This window comes from Panthera tigris, chromosome B4, assembly GCF_018350195.1.
Source record: "Panthera tigris isolate Pti1 chromosome B4, P.tigris_Pti1_mat1.1, whole genome shotgun sequence".
Lineage (NCBI taxonomy): Eukaryota > Metazoa > Chordata > Mammalia > Carnivora > Felidae > Panthera > Panthera tigris.
Window position 1 is genome coordinate 125,269,902 of NC_056666.1, and position 22,115 is coordinate 125,292,016.

Genomic DNA, 22,115 nt, shown 5'->3' on the forward strand with positions numbered 1-22,115 from the left:
GAACTACCAAACACCTTTATTGGTTAAAAAGTAAGGCTTATCAAAAACACAATGAGAGTATCAGTGCCATGTGGATTCAGATATATGATTCTTCGCCTCTCTGACTTTGTGTCTGACCCTGTCATTAATGTCTGACCTCTGTGAATATTAAGAACACCTGTATACATCCCTAAAAGTCCATTAAGAATTCATTAATTTATCCAAACCATTCCAGTCTTGCAGAGGCCCTGTCAGCAAAGGGAGCATATTCAGATTTATTCCAAGGGCTTTCAAATTAAACCACCGTGATCCCTCACTGAACTCCAATATGATTCTACCTAGCACCCGTTGAGAATTATTACCAAGGAGACAATAGTTACCAATAGGTTTTAAGGTAGAAAATGGTTGAAAGAGAATCATGCAAACTTTAATCTACTTATATTATTAATCCATGTCTCCTTTCACACAAATTTCACCAGTTTGCTATATCCTTTGAATGTAGGACTTCCTTTTATTTGTCCCCAGACTGCCTATTTTCAGTGTCAAGAAAGGTACCCTCTAGTTCAAGTATTTGAAAAGTTAATGAACAACTCTACCCTGGATTATTCATCCTATCCATGCCTTTAATGATTTCATCTCTGATCATATATGTCCCCTTTCCTTACCCACCTTTTTGCCTATCCACTGCCCCTTTCAGGTCCCAAAGTCATTTTAATTGCCCTCTGAATCTTCTCAGCTTTATTTTGTCTTTTTTGAGTAAGTGGTCTGAATTATAATAGTATTTCAGATGTAGGTTTCACTAAAGCCTTATACATGAATAAGATAGTGTTTGGTTTGTTTCCTACAGTTGTCTTTAGAATGACATTTTATTGAGAGCCTTAAATAAAATTTTTATTTTTAGACTGATAGATTGAATATTTTGGTGCTCACCTTGAAACTATACCTGATGAAAGGAAAGTACTCTTCAATAAAGCTGCTAATGATTGCTTAGTTTCCAAGAAAAAAAAAAAAAATCCTACAGTTCAGGGTTCCCCTGCAAAAGTTTTATGTGTCTGCTTGTCTTAGAGATATCACCTTGCACTGATAACAGGGTAATACTGCCCTGCATCAGATGGTTCACTGAGCTGTTGCTGCTGTTGTTGACTACGATAAGTCTAAAATTCTCGTTTTACCTAATATTCCCAGGGAAAAAGAAAGAGCATTTACTTTGTGCCAGATACTTTTCTAAGCACTTTGCATGTATTAACCTGAAGTAGATATTATTCCAATTCTTGAGATTAGAAGAAGTGGGATACAGAGCTGTAAAATAACTTACCCAAGTCAACCAACTAGTAAGTGGTAGAGCCATTACTAAAATCCAGCCAGTCTAACTCCTGGGCCTACCTTCTTGGTGGGTCTCATGTGCTTATGTATTATTGCTGACTTTTTTGAAAAAGCAGTAACTTAGCCTATCCTGTTTGCAAATATCCCTAAGTTTCGTTATTGCCGACAATTCCTATAAAGGGTATAAGAAAGATTTTAGATAATGACTGAATTGGTAAAATTCCAATCTGGGTTTCATTAACTCCAGTTTCTAGTCATCGTTTCTCCAAAACCGGATAAAAAAAAAAAAAGATGTAAGATTTGTGACCAGAAAATTAAAACACCACTCTTGCCAATGGCCCTGTGGTCACAGAGGCCCCACTCCTGCCGCAAAGTATACTCCAAACAGCTCCACTTGAATTTCTGATACCTGAAAAAAGACTTTTGGTCCTCAGAGCATGCAAGAGAATTTATGGGTAGTTTAGTATAACCACTAACACACTTTGAAAATCTCTCAATTTTAAGATTTACTGCCGTATAGATCTCCGACTTCCTTGTACTGGTAAATAGTCAGTAATGACAGTGAGCACCCAAGACCCAAGGATTCCTGTCTAAAAACCTGTTCTGTTTTTGCAGTGGATAGCCTGCTGAAATACACTGGCTATGGGAATGCTGCAGGACTGTTGGCGGCCAGGGGCCTCTTGGCTGGAGGAAGAGGAGATAATTGGTACTCAGAGGACGAGGACACAGACACTGAAGAATACAAAAATGCAAAACCAAAGTATAGTATCAAGTTTCTTTTCACCTATGCCTGTGCCTTTGATTTGGTTATTTACCTTTCACTTCCTTTGTCTTTCATTTTCCAAGTGTTTCCTTTCTTTTGTGGATTTGGAAGCTTTCCATTTAATAGTGTTTTTAGGGACAATTTCATAGCTAGTAGCTTAGAGAGTGACTTCAAATGATTAAGGAAAGATAATATTGCAAGAAATGTTCTGCTGCATGCTCATTGTCCTCTCCTAAGAATTTGGAGAGATGGCATTTTTAGACATTTACCATCATATACTTAAAAAGTATTATTGGCTACTTTTTGCTTTCCTTTCCGTAGGTTGAGATTGTATAAGGTACAACCAAGACCAAGGATTTAAGCTGGTTATTTGATGGTTCAGTCTTTCTCAGAAATCTAAACATAGGTTTCATAAATTCTGATCTTCCCTCTTGCAAAAAAGCCATTATGAATCAATAAAATGGTACATTACTAACAAAAGGAAGGAAGTATAGCTCCACAGTAAAGTTTTATCAAACATTTAATCATCTTTTAACAGATGTATTATTGCTTTGAATAGGCAAACCAGAGACTATCATGTCTTTCCTGAATCAGTGCTTAGAAATCAAAGACACTAATTCTCTTATCCCAAAACAAACCACCTCTACTTCCTTCTGTTTCCTCCGCATCCTTTTTTTCCCCCATTTAACCCCATCCCAGGTAAATTTCTTAGTTCCACTTATTAGGACTTACTTGAGCTCAATTTTCTGGTTTCCATTAATGAATATTAAAAGGGTATATCCATCCCTTTTGGCATTATCGATGATGTTGACATGTTAGGTTTCCTACTGATGGTTTCTAGAGTGTAATGGGGATCATGTGGTAGTTGATAAAGGATAGAAAATCATTACCTGCAAAATTAGGCTTTTTTTTTTTTTTTAAAGGATAGACTGTGCCCTGTTAACATGAAAGTAGCAGGTTATCAGAAGGTAACGGCAAAGATCATTTCCTAATCAGACAAGACATATATGGCCTATATTCCTTGGCAAATCAGGCCTGAGTAGGAAGCATTATTACTTTTAATATTTCTAGTGCTTTCAGTCTCAGCAGCAGGATCTTGTAGAGTATATCCTAGAAAGAAAAGGCTTCAGGGAAAATAAAACTAGCAGTGACTCTAACCAATACATTCTTAAGACTGCTACCATTTAGATGCTATAAATTGGGCATCTCTATCAAGTAACTGAAGCTTAGATAGAGGAATTCTACTTTAATCTTTTCCTAATCACAGAAGTCATCATTCTAAATTAGTCTTGCTAGCTAGCTCTTGATTTTTCCATTCCATAAACTATACTTCCATATCAGTTTTTTTCTCTCTCTTCATTTGAGACATTAAATATACCACTTAAGTCTCATATTTTTAAACAAAGGTAGAAATTACATTAGGCATTCATTGTGTCCCAAGTTATGCAGACAAGTCAACTAAGATAGAAACTCTTGGAATACTCATGGATGAATGATGTCATTATATCAATGTGTATTGTTGATTTTGTTTGGTGAATGACTCTATTATAGTAATGATCACATATCTCACAAGCACCAGAACACTACTATAACAAGAAATTGGAAGAAACACAAGAACACTGGGTCTAATAGCATGGGAAATAGAAATGTGTTAGATTGTGAAAGTGATGTTAGATTTCAGGAGAGCACCTTTTGTTTAAATCAAAGACCATGATGTTTGGTATTGTTACTGTTTTGGCTTGGAAGAGTCCATACTTAGGCCTGCATACTTAGTTAGAATCTTCTTCAGCCTTTGGACCTGGCCTGTAGGGTTCATAGGAATGGTGTGTTAGTGTGGTCAGAATAGTCACCATTGTGAAATCTTGTTGTGTTTCTTAAACATTGGTCATTACAAGTATATATTTCTAGCAAGCATTACATCTTTCCCCTTCAGATAGATTTGCATCTGTTTTTTTCTTACATCTTCCCTCTTTCAGATAAAACACTATAGTGGGATGTTTGTTAGTTAATTTAAAATATTTATTCAAATGGTCCTTGTGGAAGCGGTGGTGAACAAAATACTTTGCAAGCAAGACAACTCCTTGTGCTCTGGGGAGTGATCTACAGAACTGAAAGAACTTTTTCCCCAAAAATCATGAAAACTTTTTACCAATCTAGTCAGGCTTATGAAGTCTGCACCTGAAAGGATTGCTTTCCCTGCTACCATCTGATTACCCTTCACCAAGATCACAGTATGCTTTTCTTATGATGCATTTATTCACAACAGTTGCTAGTTTGGGCAGAAGCAGAGAAATTACCCTTTATCCACTTGGCCTAGTCCCGTTGTCAAAAATGTAAGTGGATTCTGATTGATGCACCAAGGTAACCTGTAATCCTTTAGTGGAATCTGAAACCAATAATTGTGTGGAGCTTACATTTAGGCTATAGGAGACAGTTAATTTCACAACAGTCTTTTTTGTGTCAAAATAAGTGTATTTAATGGACTGGAAATGGCTTTCTGCAATTAGCAGAAATATAGTCAGAGAATCAAGTTACATGCCACACACACTGTGTTGTAAGTCTAGCCATGTTTGTTAAAAGTTTTCAGATAAACTTTGGTCCTGAATCAAAGAGAAAAATTTCCAAATTCTAACTTATATACCTACCTGTTTCTTTTATGCCTCAGAGCATGGAGGCCCCTTGACCATACAGGTGGTATAAGTGACTAATGTGGTTTGTACATCATTCCAGACATCAATTGAAAGATGTGTACCTGATGACATTTGGCTCACTTTAGACCAGTGGCCTTCAAGATGGGTATATAGGAGCCTAGGGGTCCAAAGAAGTATCTTTAAAGGGCTGCTAGATGGAGGGCAAAAGGAGGGGGTGACCAAAGTGGGCAGAACTCTAGGATAACTCCTTATACTCTTAATACCCTACACTAGTTCATAATCACACCCAGAAGCTTAAAATCATTGTACTAAGCAACTCAGGGGTGTTTCCTTCTTGACTATATTTCTCTCAGCAGTAGCTGTGGCAGCAGCTGTGTAATTTCTTCAGAATGAGACAAGAGACTTTTATTCTTTGTCAAGATTTTGTTTTGTTGCTTTAAGTCCCATTGTAATTGTCACCATATATTGAGACTATACAGAAGACTATTGTTTTGCGGGGGCAGGTACTCTGGGGAGTTTTTCCTGGAAAGATATTTCTAGCCTTATTTGCACTTAACCTCTTCTTTCCTGCTCTGAGCTCACAAAAGCCTTTCCCTATTAACCCTTATCCCTTTCCTGGAGGTTGCAAATTGTCCACTCATAGACTAGATTCAGCCCACAAGTAAGTTCTGCTTGGCTTACCTGATGTTGCATTCATTGGTTTAGTTTTGTGTTTTCATTTTCTGTTTTACATAATATTTTGCCGACATTTAGAATTCAGATATTTCAGATGGAAATTTGGATTTTGAACTTTTTTTTAATAAGTTCTAATAACATTAAGCCTGCATTTTCACGTGGCAACTGGCTGATGGAGTGGAGGGTCTGTGGTGCCCACCATACCAGGCATGAGCTCCTCTGGTTTAACAATATATCCTTGTCATTTACCTTACCTGCCTAGCCCCTGTAGGAATTTGCCTTTATAGCCCCTTCTTTAACCAGAATGCTTTGAGTGAAATTTAATCTACACTTCTTAGGAGATTGAAGTTAATTTTCATATAGCTCATGGAAATTTTAATGGCTCTTTTTTATAAAGTGACCTAGTACTGTTGATGTTGACCCAATGTAGCAACAACTCGAAAAGCAAAAGTTTTGAAATATATTTCAGCTTTTATGTATATATTCATTTGCTCATACCTTTTTATGTCTTAATCCCTTCATCTCGAGGCCCATAACTGCAGTCAGTTCATAGATAGTAGCCTTATATAATACGAAATGCTCGATGATGCTTTATATAGGTATTTAAATAATTCTTGTCACCTAACTGAAAGACATATACAATCATAGAATTGGAGGGCTGGGAAGATGGGGAAGGGGAACGAAGGCAAGGTGGGACAACATCGTACCATAAAATTACCCAATACAATATCTACCACAATTAGTGTACTTAAAGCATCTTAAGATTCAGTCTTAGAACAAGAGAAAACTACCCTCAGAATTTCAGTGTTAAGATCCTAAAACCTAGAAAGTTAAGTCTTAGACTATACTATTTGAGGTTGTAGTGATTGTTCAACTGAAAATAATCCACTTTATGAAATCTCACATCATTGTTGTTATGGTGACTGTTTTCCTCTCTTGGTAAGGAAACCACAGGAGGCTGGTTTGATGTGGGGAGCAGGAGGGGCGGCAGTGTCCCCGGCACATTGGCATTTTTCCCGTAAAACAGTGGCACAGTTCAGTGCCCCAACTTGTGTTTGCTGTGGCACCGGGTACATTCTTCTACATATTGGGGGTGGGGTATTACATGAGTAAAAGATGATAAATCCTTACTCTGTAAGTGAATCTCTGGCTACTGCTTTTATACTCAGTGAGCAAAGATTTTGTGACGTTAGTAGCTAATTTCAGAGCAAGCTATTAAATCATTTTAGCAGCAAAGGGCTTGAGGTCAGCTTATTAAAAGCGGACATCACTTGTACTAAAACCTTAAAAGAACCAAGAAAAGAATCAAATGTACCCTGATTCAGGAATTCATGTTCTGGCCTTATAGTGTGGATACCACAGAGCTTACCAGTGTATCCTCTTGACACATTTTCCCCTGAGGCACGTGATGGCTTATCCTAATGTCATTATATTCCAAAACAGTCTGTGGTTGTCATTTCTTATTCACCCCTCCATTGAACTTGAGGAGAAGAGCCTTCTTTCAAGAGACAAATCGAACATATTCCACATAGTTAGTACATCTACCTTTCCTTGTACTTTTTTCTAAGGCCTGATTTCCTTTGTCTGCTTGGGAAGTGGTATACACCTCTAATAAGTACCTTTACTAATTTATTTATAAGACTAGTTGTTTTTCTAATTTAGCAGGTGGCAGAAAAGGAACTGTGAAAACATGTGCTGTTGCTATATGCCCAGGGAAATAATTGATGGATGGTAGAATTACATTTTTAGTATGCATCTGGATGCATCTTTAAAATGCTATAGTTCTTAGAAGCCTTGTCTGGGCTCCCCTTGTTCTTGACTTTTGGGAACTATGATGACCGCATTCAGTGTTTTTCTTAATGGCCACTAACTAGAGGCCTTTTTCTCTCCTATTATAGCACCTGGCGGAATAAAAAAAAAAAAGGGAGGGAATAGTAGCACACAATGAGTGTCTGAAGTAGGCGCTCTAGCCCTGTGGTTCTTTAACCTCATTGTGTATCAGAACCACCAGGAAAATAAAATATATAGATTTAGGTGGTCTCAGGTGAGGCCTAAGCCTTTTCTTTAAAGTTTACCGAGTGATTCTAATGCGCAGCCAAAGCTAAGAATCACTGACAAGCCTATGAGTTTTCAGGCTGTTTCCTTCGAGTTCCTAAAAGTGCCTCAGGGGCTACCTTAAAAGGAAGCAAGTAAGTACAGACCAACAGAAGGGGCTTTAGGCCTCCACTCTGCTTGGTCACCCATCCCCTCTTCTGCCAGAGAGGTTCCACTTTGTCTGTTTTATATGTGGGCTTTCTGTGTAGATTTCATTTGTTTAAAAAAAGGCAGGGGGAGGTTGGTGGTCTGTCCACCGCTTTGAATGAAAAAAGTTTTTTAATCATGGCTACAGCCTTCGGTCTTATGCAAGAATGACAAAACAGAGGTTTTAGATATGTTTGTTGAGAATGCTGAGCACTGAGTCCTTCCACAAGAATCTGAATATCATGTAGCCTCCAAGGAATGTAGAAAAAGAGAAGGAGATCTTTTAGTAATGAATAGTAGTACCTAGTGACTAGCCCTTTTACTACTCCAAATGAGAAATCCCTGATTGGTAAAGAAAGTTAAACTGCCCAAGTCAAAGTCTAAAGCACAGCTTGCAAGCTAGCCCCCAGAGGACCCAGTTGATCACAGTCTTCGTTTTGGCCCATAGGATTCTACCTCCTGCCACCTTTAGACAGGTACTGTTCTCAAGTTTACCCCAGTCCCCAACACTCCACATTATTTATACTTGACCAGTTCACTCATTTGCTTATCCTGAAGGCCTGGCCACTGAAAGTATTTGTGTTTATAGACCCTAGAAAACAATTAACAGTTTGCTATGTTTTTAATGATCAAATGAAATATCCCTGCAAACTATCTATATACTTGGCTCAAACAAAATGCCATAACCTCTTGTCTGCTTTTCCAGAAACATGTTTAGGTTATAGATATTTAGCAGCCATTGAAAGAATTTTCTTTCATCTCAAAAAAAAAAAAAAAAAAATAGTGTGGCTTTCAGTTAAGAGGATAGCTTGTGTGGTATTACAACTTTGTACAAACTTTATGGAACATATTCATTTTAAGTACTTTGTTAAATTATTTCCAGAAAGCCAGATGGTATACCTGTCTCTTGGTAGGCTAGATTTCTTTTTTTAATCCAGGTCAGATCAAATCTAATTTCAATTGTTCTTCTGCTTTATCTTTTATTATTTAAACACTCATTGCCTTCTGTGGTCTCACTAATGGACTAATTTCCTGAGATTATAAATCGGCATGCTTTCATTTTCAGATTTCAGCCTCTCTGTCATCATTTTTCCAGTTTTTTTGACATATATTTGTTTTATGCTGTATCACAAAATGGATTCTCCTACTCAGAAATCATTTTTTCTTTAAATTAATAAACTATGCATCCAAGGATATTTATCCTAACGGCACCAATCAAATTTCATATTTTTAAAAAGCAGCCAGGCGTTAAAAAAAACAAAGTTGGCAAGTTAGCTATTGTTTTTTTAAAAGAGTAAAACTCTCACCCATTTCCCAAAGCAAATTAGTAGAAAAAGTAAATTTTTTTTAATTCCTATAGCAGTTCCATACTATAAAATTGCTATTATTGCCCATTTTTGGCTATTATACTCTTTCTTATTATAACTTACAACTTGGACCAGAGAGTATAGAAAGAGCATAATTTTAAAACATACAGCATAACTTCTTTTTCTTTTTGTAGCATTAATCTTATCACTGGTCATTTAGAGGAACCAATGCCAAACCCCATAGATGAAATGACAGAAGAACAAAAAGAATATGAAGCCATGAAACTTGTCAACATGCTTGATAAACTCTCCAGGTATTGTATTCCCATCCATTTTCTGCTTGGTTTCTAAAAATGTTCTATTTCTTTGTCTCTCTTACTGAGAGTTACCATGGAACAGCAACTCTGGAAATCCATGTGAATTGGAACAGGGTGGCCCGGGCAGTAGTAGTTCAGACCTCTCTCGGCTACCATGGTTTTTCTACGTGTGCCGCTTCTGGATGTGCATTCTAAACATTTAAACTCTCAAAGCTAGGGTAGGAACTACTAGATCACTGTGGTATTTAACCAACTAACCTCCCTGTCTTCAAAAAGATGCTGTGAGTTAGGTTCAATGATTTTGCTGCTTCTTGTATTTTTGTTTTAGTCTGTTTTGGTTCTTGTTCCAAATCATTATGCTTTTTTTTTTTTTTTTTTCCATTTTTGATGTGCAAGCTGGCAATTTCTGTCTTTTTGGGTTGCTCCTGAAACCAAGAATTCTAAAATGCCATGCACCCAACAGGAAAAAGTGAAAAGGAATAGCTCAAATTAAGGGTTTTCTGAAAGCAAGTGCTTGTATTAATTAGGGATTCTAAAGACAATCTCCCCTTCCCTTCTTGCTTCATACCACCTTCCCTTCCAAAAATAGCCAGTTTTGAAAATAATTAAGTCAAATATGTACTAATCAGCAACTAGTCATCTTGGAGGAGTTATTAGAAAATATTAATTCCTTTCACACTTGCCTGAATTGCTCTATTTTCTAGTCATACATTGAGTCACTGTCTCCTTTAAGCCATCTTGAATGAGTGCTTCTGTGTGTTGGTGGCAGCTACCACTTAAAGGTGTATTTCTTCTGATCATTTTCGTTTTCACAGCAACTATGTAAAGGCTAGTATCCCTCAGTCAGGAGAAGTAGCAACTGGAATGGGAAAGCCGGAAAGCCAGCCACTGTAGGAAAAGGTGTAACAGAGAAACAAGTAGAGGCTAAAAGCATAGCAGGAGGCTGACGGACTTCAGACTTAGGGAGTGTGACAAGTATGGGTAGACACTGCAGAGTCTGAGCTTTTTGCAAATGATGCTGGTGATGTGGTAGAAGCTATATAAAAATAGCTTCATCATCTGCAAAGCTAATAGGACTAGAACTTAGTAACTTCCAGATAGTCCTTTTAAGTTTTCATCCTTTCCTAAAGAGGGTAGAATCTACAGCTAACTAACTATGCACACAATCTTCAAATGACCTTTGTTTGCAAATGACATTCTCCATACCTTTATATAGAATTGACATGTTCCTTTACTGAAAGAATTATAATCAAAGAGAAGACACTTATAGGCAAACCTATAGGAAACAGAATAACAAGGTGTGAATGAAATCAGAAACATAAGATTTGTGCTTGGCTACTTCCAAAAGGATCGAACGTAGCTAATGAAACTGTGGTTTAAGTACAGAAGTTAGGATGAGAACTAACAGAGTCCATCTAGTAGAAGCTGGAGAGGAAAATGTTAATAAGGACCTATGTGGAGCATATCCGTGTGTTAGAGCAATAAACAAATTTCATAAATTTTGCTGAATATGAATTCTTAAAATATAACACAGATGCTGTTCAACTGGCCTATATACCCTAGATGAGTAAACTCCAAGCTAGGAAAGTGGGAGATGGGGAAAGGACTGCCTAAAATACTCCAGTATAATCCAGGTATTTGACTTACTGAAAGAGATAAGACCATTCCATAAGGCATCCCTATGCAAGGGACAGAAAACGGTGCTAGGTCCTTCTCCTTTTAATCCCAGGGGAATCCACATTTCTAGAAGCTGCCAACAAATAAATAGCCTGAAGCTATGTCAAGTCTGAAATTGCCAAGCTTCTTCCACTTGATTTAAACTATGCCTCAAAGAAGATGCATACTCACCCAGAATCACCCAGCAGATACCCAACTCAATCTGAAGGTGATACTCCTTTTTGCATGTATAAAGCAAAGCAAATATGTCTTGTGTTGGTTTTGATGGTACCGATTCTGCCATTAAAATTGAGGTTAAAGGCAACTTTAAAAACAGTTCTAAACCACAGACTTTTTGCATGACGTGTGGTGGGTTTTTTACATTGTCTGCCTTTGTGTGTGTGCTTCCTAACATTTGCTCTTACTAATGATCAGTGAGAAAATTGTATGGAGATCAGCAGTGGGCATTCCTAAGCAGGAATGCAAAGAATGAAGCCATTCTTTATGCATCTTACATGTTTGTCTTAAGTTTCTGCTCTCTTTTCACTGTTGATTTTGGGGTTTTGGTTTTTTTGAGGTAGAAGAGATGGCATAAAGCCAAAGTAGACTAAGTTCAGTACAATTCAGGGAACATTTATTAAGCAGCTACTCTGTGCAAGGCACTGTGCTAGGAAGATGAGGGAGATTCAGAGAACATGACAGACTCTGGAAAACGCACATTCTAGTGAAGGAAATGGCTATGATATTCTAAAATACAAGGTAGATGGAAATAATGACAAAATAAGGTCTATATTGAACTGTAAATACCCAGGAAAAGGAGCAGTTCATTCTGTTTGGATGAATCAGGGACTATTTCACAGGGAACATCTAGCATTTTTGCTGATTCTTGAGATTTAAAAGGTATTTATTTAATAGATAAGTGGAGAAATGACCATTCATTCCAGGTAGAGGGACATTTACTCTTGTCAATAAGATAAACCTTTGGTATTCACATACTACATCTTTCTTCCAAAAGACCCAGGGTGTTTTATCATTATTTAATTATCAGAAATCTATTATCAGATTTATAATTGGGGAGGAAGTGAGGCTCAAAGAAATTACCCCTGAATATATCTAAGCTAATGACAGGATGATACATTTCCTTTAACAGTTTACAAAACACTTTCACATACCTTCTCTTTGTAGCTTCATAACAAAGTGAGATTAGGAACTTCGTTTTCCAGAACTCAAGACCTTTGCTCTGTCCACTGTGCTACTGTGTCTGTCTGTTAGAGTTGGTGTTTGCCCGAACACTTCCTAATCATCCTCTTCAGCATTGCGCTGCTGGTCAGTTCCCTCAACCGTCACTCTGAGGATGTTCTGCATCCCACCAAGTCTTCATTGTGCTAAGAGTGTACTGTAGCTTTGTCTAATTAACTTTCCTTCTCAAAAATGAATCATTTTCTCCTGGGCCTGAAGTAAAAGGCATGTGAGTAAAGGATAGGGTTGGAGGTGACGTGGCCAAGGAATGGACACTAGACACTTCCTTTTTTCCGTCCATAGGAGAGCAGATGTGAAGGACCCGCACCAGGATGGTGGTTAGCAACAGTGGCCCGTGCCAAAGCACTTACCAAAGTGATGATTAAGGTTGGTCATGCCAAGTACTGTTACTGAGCCTGGTGTAGGGTGTAGATGTCATCTACTACCAAAACTGTAAAACCACCGATTCAAAAATTAAAGTCACATTTCCATTTTGCCTCCATGCTGGACATAGTGACTGCCACAAGGAGCTCACCACCTTGGCAGCTTTATCACAGCTACACTTCCAAGGACACTAGAGAGATTCGTGTTCCAACACTTTCTTCCCGTTGAATACCAGCTGACTTAGTAATATTCCTAGTGATTTTGTGTGTGTGTGTGTGTGTGTGTGTGTGTGTGTGGATTGTATTTGTGACAGATGTAGGTAAGGGGATTGGCAGTGGACCTGGAGGTCTTAAGAGTTTGAAAATAATCTGAACCCTGTAAATCCCATCATGTCTAGCTAGTACAGTGCCTTGTACCCTGTGGTTTCCCTAGTGTGTGATGAGGAAATAATGAACACAGCTGATCCCCAAATCTGTTGGGCAGCTTTTGGCTCTATAAAATACCCTATATGGTTTAAGACTTTAAACTTTACCTTTGTCAGTTCCATTTCTTGGCCAGATATAATGACTAATTTGAATCTTGGGGTACATAATTTCTTTAAAATAATCATTGTAATATGTAGCAAACAAACATAAGCATTAAGGCCTGAGGCAGGAGATTAAAAATGTCAAATGAAGCTTTCTATAATGTGAGAGCAGAGCTGAAAAAGGGAATGAAATTTGCCTTCCTCTCCACCTGCTCTTTCCTTCTTTGAATTGGAAAAAAAAATAAGCCCCCACAACTTAAGTGGGGGATTAGAATGGGGACTGTGTGTGTATACGCAAGTCCACTGTGGCTAATACAATTGCGTCCACCTTAGCTACAGCACACAGCTCGTGTGTAATAATGACGCCTCCTCCAGAAGAAGGGAGAGAGGATTGACTGGCTTAAGCGTAAACGAACCAAAGGAAATAATATTTCAAGTTTCAGTTTTGTTTTGATTTTCTAATCCCCTTTAGTTTCTTAATTGGAATCAGGCACTGATTAGTCTTCTACCCCACCCTTACCCGGTCACATTTAACAACATTTAACAATGTACATTGATTGCTTTTTTGCTTATATATTTTATCCAAATCTAAAATTTACATTTAAATAATTTTCCCATTTCTTATCTATTCCATATCATATATATATTTTTTATAGCCATTGTGTAGTATTTGAGACATGGCTTTCTTAATTAATGCAGGTTCCAAATATGGGATTCTCTTTAGACTTACTAAAGCTGGGACGAGCAATCAATGACTGAAAAGCAATACGTAACTTTATTCCTTATGAATAAGTTACTCTACTCACATAAAAAAAAAAAACCTGTGATCACATCCACCTTTATGATAAGTTAGTCAAGGACGTGCTTTTCAGGTATGGTTCAGAAACATGTTGCAGTTTTTAAAGTGTTTTGAGATCTACTGTAGGTTCAAAAGTGTAAAGATTGTAATTGTTTATATCGGAAAATCTTTTAGATCTGTGCTGTCCAATACGGTAACCACCAGCCATATACTACTGAGAGCTTGAAGTGTGGTTAATCTGAATTGGGATGTCCTATAAGGGTTAAATACTCAGACTTTCAAAAACTCAGTATAAAAAGAGAAATGTAAAATATCTCAATTGTTTAATATGGATTTTATGTTGAAATATTTTTTATATACTGGGTTAACAAAATATATTAAAGTCAAAGTCAGTTTTACTTATCTTTTTCAGTGTGGTTACTAGAATATTTTAAGTTCCATATATGGCTTATGTTATATTCACATATGGCAACACTATTCTGATATCATTAAAATACACTGTAAGGTTGCCTGGAAGTTCAATTAAGGGAACTTGGATCCAGTTAAGTTAATATGCCCTTAAAGTGGCAAGGGAGGATTAATTTGAGAAAGTTAGTATTGTGTATCTTTAGGTTATAGAGGGCCTTCACTGGCTAGACACCTCTAAGTAGGATGTCATGCTCCCTTTGTATTGCCTGTTGGTAGTCACTGTCCTTTAAGCTCTGTAGAAGGAATGATTACTTTGAGCTCTTAGTTTAAGCACTAGCTGAAATGGCTTCTAATAGAGAAACCTCAAATAAGAATAATGTCCCCTGGCTGTTTGTGCTGTTAGCTACCCTCCTTCAACTTTTAAGTCTTTCTGATTGGGGACAGCATGTAAGAATTTCAATTTCTGCTGCTATATTCAACAGTGTCAGTTGGCACGCTGACCTCTTATTTATTTTACTAATTTGGACAACAGGATAGAAAACTCCTGTGGAGAAATTACCAAGAAATAAGAATGCCTTCACTTAAGGATAAAACTGAATTTGATTCTTTAGCACTGTCCCTAACCTTTCTCCATATTTTTTTAACCATGCTGTTTAATGTGAGGTAGGTAACAAATTTTTAGAAGCTTTGCATGATTTTCTAACAGAAATGAGAATAGTAAAAGACTAATATTTATATAGTCTTTAAAGTTTAAAGAGTGTTTCCATTTATATTATCTCCACTGATCATTAAAGCATCCCTGTGAATTATTAGGGCAAGTAGTGTTTGACTGAAGAACAAACAGAACCAATGATTAGGAGACTGACCCAAGATCAGGCATCTGGTTGATGACATAGCCAGGACTCGATTCTCAGTCTTAACACTCCAGATCTTATGTCATTTTGAAAAATGACCAACAGCTCTCAAAAATGTGTCCATCTGGTTTTAAATAAGATGTCCTAAATTTTAAAAAAATGCAAAGTGCAAAGATTGTAAGCATATTTACCTGAGAATTAAGATTTGGAAGACCCACATTCCTGCTCTTTCATTCTGTAGTTGAGATCTTCTCGAAGATCAAGTGAGGTGCTAAAGTAAATAGTTTATATCAAACACACACACACACCTTTATAAGAAGGAAACCAGTGAAACTGCTATGACTCTTTGTTAATAGAAGTTTTTTTATTTTAAAAAGAGAATGATTATAGGTATTCTAACAAATTCTTATATTTAATGCAACCACATTAAGAAAATCTAACTTTTGAAAGGCTTCCCAATGGGACTGTTTAGGCAACCCCCAATTACCTTTACAAACAGAAAGAAATCCAAAATAGATGATATGCTGTGTCCATTTGTCATGGAAATGATATTTTTTATGCTACATATTCACCTTCCTAATTGTACCCAGTCCCAAAGCACAATGGTGAGGTCTCAGGGAAGATCCCAGAATTGTTTTAAAAGATACAGCCTGAAGACTTTGAGTTTGCTGTGGAAAAGCCACCATACCCCTCCAAAAATCCTGGGGTAGCAGCTTAGTGAAAAATCGGTGTACCCAGTCAGGACTAGGAAGTCATTAGATGAAAGACCATGAAAGATGAAGGATCAGGGTCCAAGCCCAAAGGACATTTTTTCCCAGTATGTAACTGAACATGTTAAGCAATGGCCAAGGTTATAATATTATTCCTATGAGAAAAAGGGGTTATAAACACTTGTAAGCATATCAACAAGTTACTAGGCAGTCCGTTGAACTTTGGTGGAGTATGGACCATTGCAGTGATGCTGAAATCTTGAAATAAGATGCACTCTCAGACTTGGGATTAGAGCACAGATCACAGAGCTGCTTTCTCCCAGCTAGCACAGGCTCCACACTAGCAGGCATCTCTTGAAAAGCTCTGTGTTCATTAAAAATGTTTTATGTATTTACCAGTTTCTCACCCTTTCAAATGTGAAAAGGAATTAAATATGAAATGGCTAATTTAAAAAGTCAGCGTTCTTTTTTTCCAAGCAAACCTTACATTAAGAGCAGGAATCCCTGTGCCAAAGAAATGGTTCCCAATTATCCCGTCTTGGGTTTTGTTATACATTGTACAGAAGTCAACAAAACGAGTATGTAACAGAACCTGCCTAAATAGCAGCCACCCTCATTAGAAACAGGGAATTAATCAGAGGGCGATTGAAGGAAGCAGTGCCTCACAGGTTTCCCCCTTTTCTTCTTTTCTAATCATAGAACAAAATATATGACATAAAAGGATCGGAACTATTATGCAGTACTCAATTAGAGGGAGGTGAATAGGTCTCTAACATGCTGTTTTATCAAAAGAGCAGACTGGTGTTTGCATGACTGTTGTTTCATTACAGACCCTGTCATTAATTCCATGTGTCAATACTGCCCTGTAGTACACAGAGCAGACAAGAAAGAAGAGCCCTTGAAAACAAGGGAATGATTTTTGAGTCGTTATCAAGCTAAGTGGCAAGCGGGAAGCTGAAACTCGTATAGGTAAATTCGAAGGGACTCTTGGGAGATCTGCAAGTGGGAAACAAGAATGCATTTTACCAACTGCTTAATTATGTCCTGTTTTTCAACAAGTACACTTGAATTGAATGCTTTGTTTGTATTGCACAAAAACATGTGCTGTGGGCAAGAGTATTCTCTTGCTTCCAGGTCAAGTAAGGTGTTTTATACACATATACATCTGGCCTATTCTATAATGTGCGATTGGGTATGTTAGTGTCTGAGCCCCAATTTTGCACTGTCATTTCTGGGGGAAAGTCTTACATAGGAACCAGAAGCCCTAAAAAGTAGAACCTTGTCTAAGGTTCTGAGAAGTTACAGAAACCCAGGCATCCCAGAGGACCATCCTTACAGGGAAATGGTGGCTCAGGAAAATGTTAAAATATATCTGGGGGAAAAAAAAACAGACCAGAAATTTTTAAATATGGTATAAATCCCATAATCTCCCACCCCTAAATCTTTAAGAAAGTATTTTTTGGTTTCCATTAGCAGTTCCAAGGGTTAGGCTGGGGCAAAGTAGGGTTTCTTTTCTTGGACCTGCTTTATCTATGTCCTTGTGCCTGGCCAAGCCCTTATAGATTATGGTTCCTTATCGTTTAGTAAGATCAAATTTCTAAATGATGTTTCGTTCCAGTTGAACATTCTTGGAGGCTTATCTCTTCCCTGGCCAGATGCCTGATCAGATGAGAAGCCCGCCATGATACTGTCACAGTGCCTAGAATGGGCTCTTTATCCAGTAGACATCACTGTACTTTTTGATGATAACGAGGGCAGTCTTAACTTATGTTAAGGCCTGTGTATAGCATTGAAGGTAAGTATGAAGGAGTTGTTGCTATGTGAATATCTTAATCCTGATGCACATTTCAATATACAGTATCTCCATTTAACCATAATGTACATATATCTGACACCTAGCCATTCCTTTTAGATGTGACCTTCATATTTAGTGCCAGTAACTCTTCATGGCCTGTTTATTGAGGGCCATGACTGAATTTAGATCCTCCCTTGTTAACATTTGCCATTGCTGTGATTTACTTTTGTAATCATTCTAATCATCTGCCAGTGGTTTCGCAGGAAGGATTTCTGTTCTTGATGTAGGTCAATTATAGGTAGGATGCCGTGTTTGACTCTTAGGCTTAGAATATCTTGATTAGAAACAAAGGTTTAACAGCATTGAGTTTTAGTGTCTTAAAAACCTTGCAGCTTTTTAAATAGATCAAGATTATTTAGTAGCCTAATATTGAGACTCTTAGAATAGAATCTTGGGGATCATCTTGTCCAACCCCTTCATTTTATAGATGGGGAGACTCAAGCCCAGAGAAGGAAATGACTTGCCCAAGGACACCCAGCAAGTTAGAGGAATATCTGAGACTAGAATCTAGACCTCTCACTGCCCCATATATAAGAAGCTGCGTCTACACCAATCAGTAGTTCAGTTTCCAGGCTGTACGATACAAAGGGGGCCTGACTTTTGCACGGTCAGAATGTCTAGTGACATTGATGCAAGAAAATAATAAAAATAGTTAAAAAAATGAGAAGGATTCTTAATAAATGGTTCTCTACTGTTCTTCATTTATGCCATGACCCATGCATTATACCCTTTTAATAAGCATTTACTGAGCACTTACTGTGTGCCCCCAGCCTATACTAGATACTACAAATCGCAGCTAGATAAGACATGGACTCTGCCCTCAAGTTGCTCACCGTCTAGCAGAAAACAAGAAATCCCTGGAAAGCATTTTGCAGAATTTCCTGTAGAATTCTAATGCCTTTCCTAACTCTGTAAATGATGATGAAAATGAGTCTTCTGTGCAGAGATCTAGCTTTTCTCTTGATCATGATTCTTTTGTTAGGAGTCCCATAAGACACTATACCTTTTCTTTCTGTGAAAGTGCAAGATAATATCAATTACAACTAAATTTAGTGCATAAACACTTACTGAGGACCTGCTGTTGGCAAGGCACTGTGCTAGACACATAGGGATATGAAAATTGAATAATTAGAGCATAGAACATTTTCCTTTTAAATGTCAGGGCAATACCGTTTCATAGCTCTCAAACTTTGTAACGAGAATTATTTTTTTTTAATATTCTTAGATGTAGGGCCCTTGACATCGAAGACAAAAATACCTTTGTACCATCATCCAGACTTGTCAACCTAGGATTCCAGTCTCCATTCAGATCCTCCTTTGTATCCCATATCTGTTTTGAGCTTTCTTTTTCCTTTACCTCAGCCAAACCAGCCTGCTTGCCAATCTCTGCACACAACTAACTCTTGCTTCTGTGCCTTTGCTTGACTAATTCTTCTGCTCCTAGGATGGCTTTATCCCCATCAATCTATGTCCATCGCTGCCATCACAGCCTGGCCCTGAGTCCATCTCCTGCGAGGCGCCTGTGATCAGGCCCCATCTCCTTCTGTGTCCTTCCCACACATACATAGCCCAGTTGATGGTGGAACAACATTTCTGTGGCATTCATTAATGCTTCCCATTCTCCATCCACATCTTGCTGATCTAGATATAACATCTTACAAAATGAAGCAGTCTAGTATATAACCAGATCATTCATCAGACCTTTTAGGAGTGAGTCTCTATATCAAAGATTTCATTTGGGTATTTGTGGGCTGTTAGTTGTAGGACAGAGAAGATCAGAAACGTTGAGATGGGAGTTTGATAAGTAAGCCTGGAATCCAGCAGGAAAAAAAGTCCCATATCTGTGAGAGATCCTCTCTCCTTTCACTCCCAGGTAGGACAAGAAATTTCCTTTAAACACATTTCAGTTACAATAGGGGGGGAATTGATGAACTGTCAAGCTAGGGAAAGCAGGGCTCTGCCTGTTAATCATCTCAAGCTTGTTGATCTGCTGTTCTGTAATTCTTTTAATATTGTTTAATGTGTGTGTGTTTTATCTTCTGAACTGACTAAAAGCTTCTTGAGGACAGGGACCATGTCTTTTATTTGCTTCTGCATATTCAGCCCCCACTTATTCCCAGAGCCCCCTAACAAGCTTGGGGAAGTCTCCAATAAGCACAGAAAGACAGGAAAATCAACTTGCAGTTCCAACCACATTCCAAGCCATCACACTACAGTTTATACATACAGTGACCTTTTGCCTTCAGAACAACTCAGTGAGGTGGGTATTTCTATCCCAGTTCTACAGATAAGGAAATTGAAGAGAGTTCAAGGTCTTATTGCTAGTGACTGGTGGACTCAGGATTAGAACCTAGGTCTGTCCACCGTCAAAACCTGTATGTACCTTTCACTCTACCACAGTCATAACAACCAATATGTAGGACATCTTTGCAGCTCACAGAACTCTTTGATCTACACCCTTGTTATTGCTCCCCCTACTAGTTCTGTTACGGTTACTTCTTACATCATTGCTGGCAAGGAGGTAGAACTAGTATTATCATTATCCCCATTTCACAGATGGGGAAACTGAGACTCAGACTTACCCAAGATCACACAACTGGTAAGTGGAAGAGCCAGGCCTTCAAACAGACTTCCAGACCCCAGATGTTTTTGTTTTTTCACACTGTATCACATTGCTGCCTTAATTCATTTGCACAAATGCATGACTGTGTGGCCAGTTAATCACAGACACCTCTCCTACAGAGGTGTCTAGAAGTCCAAGCATCAAACGGAACCCTCAGAGGAGTTTTCGTGTTATTGGAGGGGTGATACAAAGGACCCAAAAAATAAATGCTTGAGAAGAATAGTTCATAAGTGAGAATTAAAATATGAGGCCCTTTATCCCACAGACAAGTTCCTATAATTTGGCCATGAGACATTTGGATTGTTCTTTATTACTTCCATCGTAAAATTGGAATAGGGATGAAACAGATGAAAATATTCCTCCTAGGTTTGGACAAGCTGGTAGCTAGCCCAGCAGCATCCTGCTGTCACAGAAGTGGAGTCGTGTTGGTAGTGGTTTGGGGGCGGGGGTGTATCCACCCAGCGTCCCATTGCGATCTCTCCAGAATTCCTCTAGGCCCATCCAGGGTCCTGCTTCCGCCTACCCCAGCCCTTCACTCCCTACCCCTTACTGTACCCTCTTCCACAAGCCCCTTTAGACCTTTGAACTTTATCTCTCAGTGTTTTATTCCCAGCAGGCTGTCCCCTTGTCCTTTTACGTCATTAGTAAATAGTGTCCAATATCACAAAATCCTTTAGCACAATCACTTAGAACTAGGGAGCTATGTTGTAAAAATGTAGATATGTGTGTGGTGTATATTAGTGCCAGAGAGAAGTTTTCACGGAAACAGGTTGTTTTTCTAGCTTTCCAGTAAACATTTCTACCTGGTTGTCACGCAAGGGCCTCAAGCTCTTCATGTCCTAGAAGAGGTCAGCATCTCCCCACCAAAATCTACTTCATCTGTGGTGTTCTTGCTCCAGTGGATTGTATCCCCATCCTCTCGGTCATCTGAGCTGGAAGCCACAGGGATACTCCACTTCCTAGTCTTTCTTCACCAGCCTTCAGCCCTTCCAGTGGGTCACAGCCCGAGTCCAGTGTCCTGTGTCCTGTCACATACACTGGACAGTGACATCCTAATGACTGGTCTCTCTGCCACCAGGTTCCCCCTGGTCCGGTGTGCCTTTCACACTGCTGCCAGAGACACTGCCCTATAAAACAGAGGTGACATCCCTTAAAGACAAACCTGAGCCTCTTGGCATTGAAGACACTTAACCACTAGACCCCAGACTGCCCTTGCAGCCTTACCTCCGGCCACCTCTTCATCAAACCTCACCACTTTCCAAACACTGGGCCCTTCTGCAGCTTCATGAGAGCACATAGAGAAGAAATTGACACAATCCAAAAAGGTACACAAAACACACAAGTAGACGGGACCCTACCGAGCCCTGTACACCGTCTCCTTTGCCTCTAAGGCCCTGTGACTTCTTTGCCCAGCATTGGATACCTGTACCTGATTTGTACTGCCGTCCCTCCCTTTCCCGGGCAGTGTGGTCTACGCTTCATCTCAGGAGCTGCCAGTTCTTTGTTCGTGATCCTCTGACAGCATTTACCCCATTACGTTCTAAGTTATTTTTCATACATGTTTCACCCACTCCTCAAGGACAGTTGTGCCCAGTCTTCCTTTCCCTGCCTGGTGTATGACCTAGCTCCTGGCATGTAGGTATTGAACGGACATTGAGCAGCTGAACTCAGTGTGCTCCTGTAATGCAGTTAGAGCAGTTAATCCAGATGTGGTGCCCTGCAAAGAGCACAGGAGCCCTAGGTCCCAGGTCCAACTTGGCCCTAGGTGTGTGACCTTGGGTAAGTCACTCAGTCTCATTTAGCAA

General features: G+C 38.7%; 1 protein-coding gene across 5 annotated transcripts in view; it reads left to right on the forward strand.

Annotated features, from left to right (window-relative positions):
• Window positions 1-22,115, forward strand: part of RIC8B (RIC8 guanine nucleotide exchange factor B) — a 103,403-nt gene that overhangs the window by 78,525 nt on the left and 2,763 nt on the right. The window contains exons 8-12 of one of the 5 annotated variants that reach the window (XR_006220204.1): window positions 1,918-2,062; window positions 9,134-9,253; window positions 12,455-12,538; window positions 16,663-16,801; window positions 17,451-17,627. Coding sequence is in view for 2 of the 5 variants with exons in the window: in XM_042993095.1 (XP_042849029.1) it covers window positions 1,918-2,062; window positions 9,134-9,253 (265 nt within the window). In the remaining 3 variants the exon portion in view is untranslated. The remainder of the gene's footprint in view (window positions 1-1,917; window positions 2,063-9,133; window positions 9,254-12,454; window positions 12,539-16,662; window positions 16,802-17,450; window positions 17,628-22,115) is intronic. The other 4 variants (XR_006220205.1, XR_006220206.1, XM_042993095.1 and 1 more) reach the window with 4 other exon arrangements.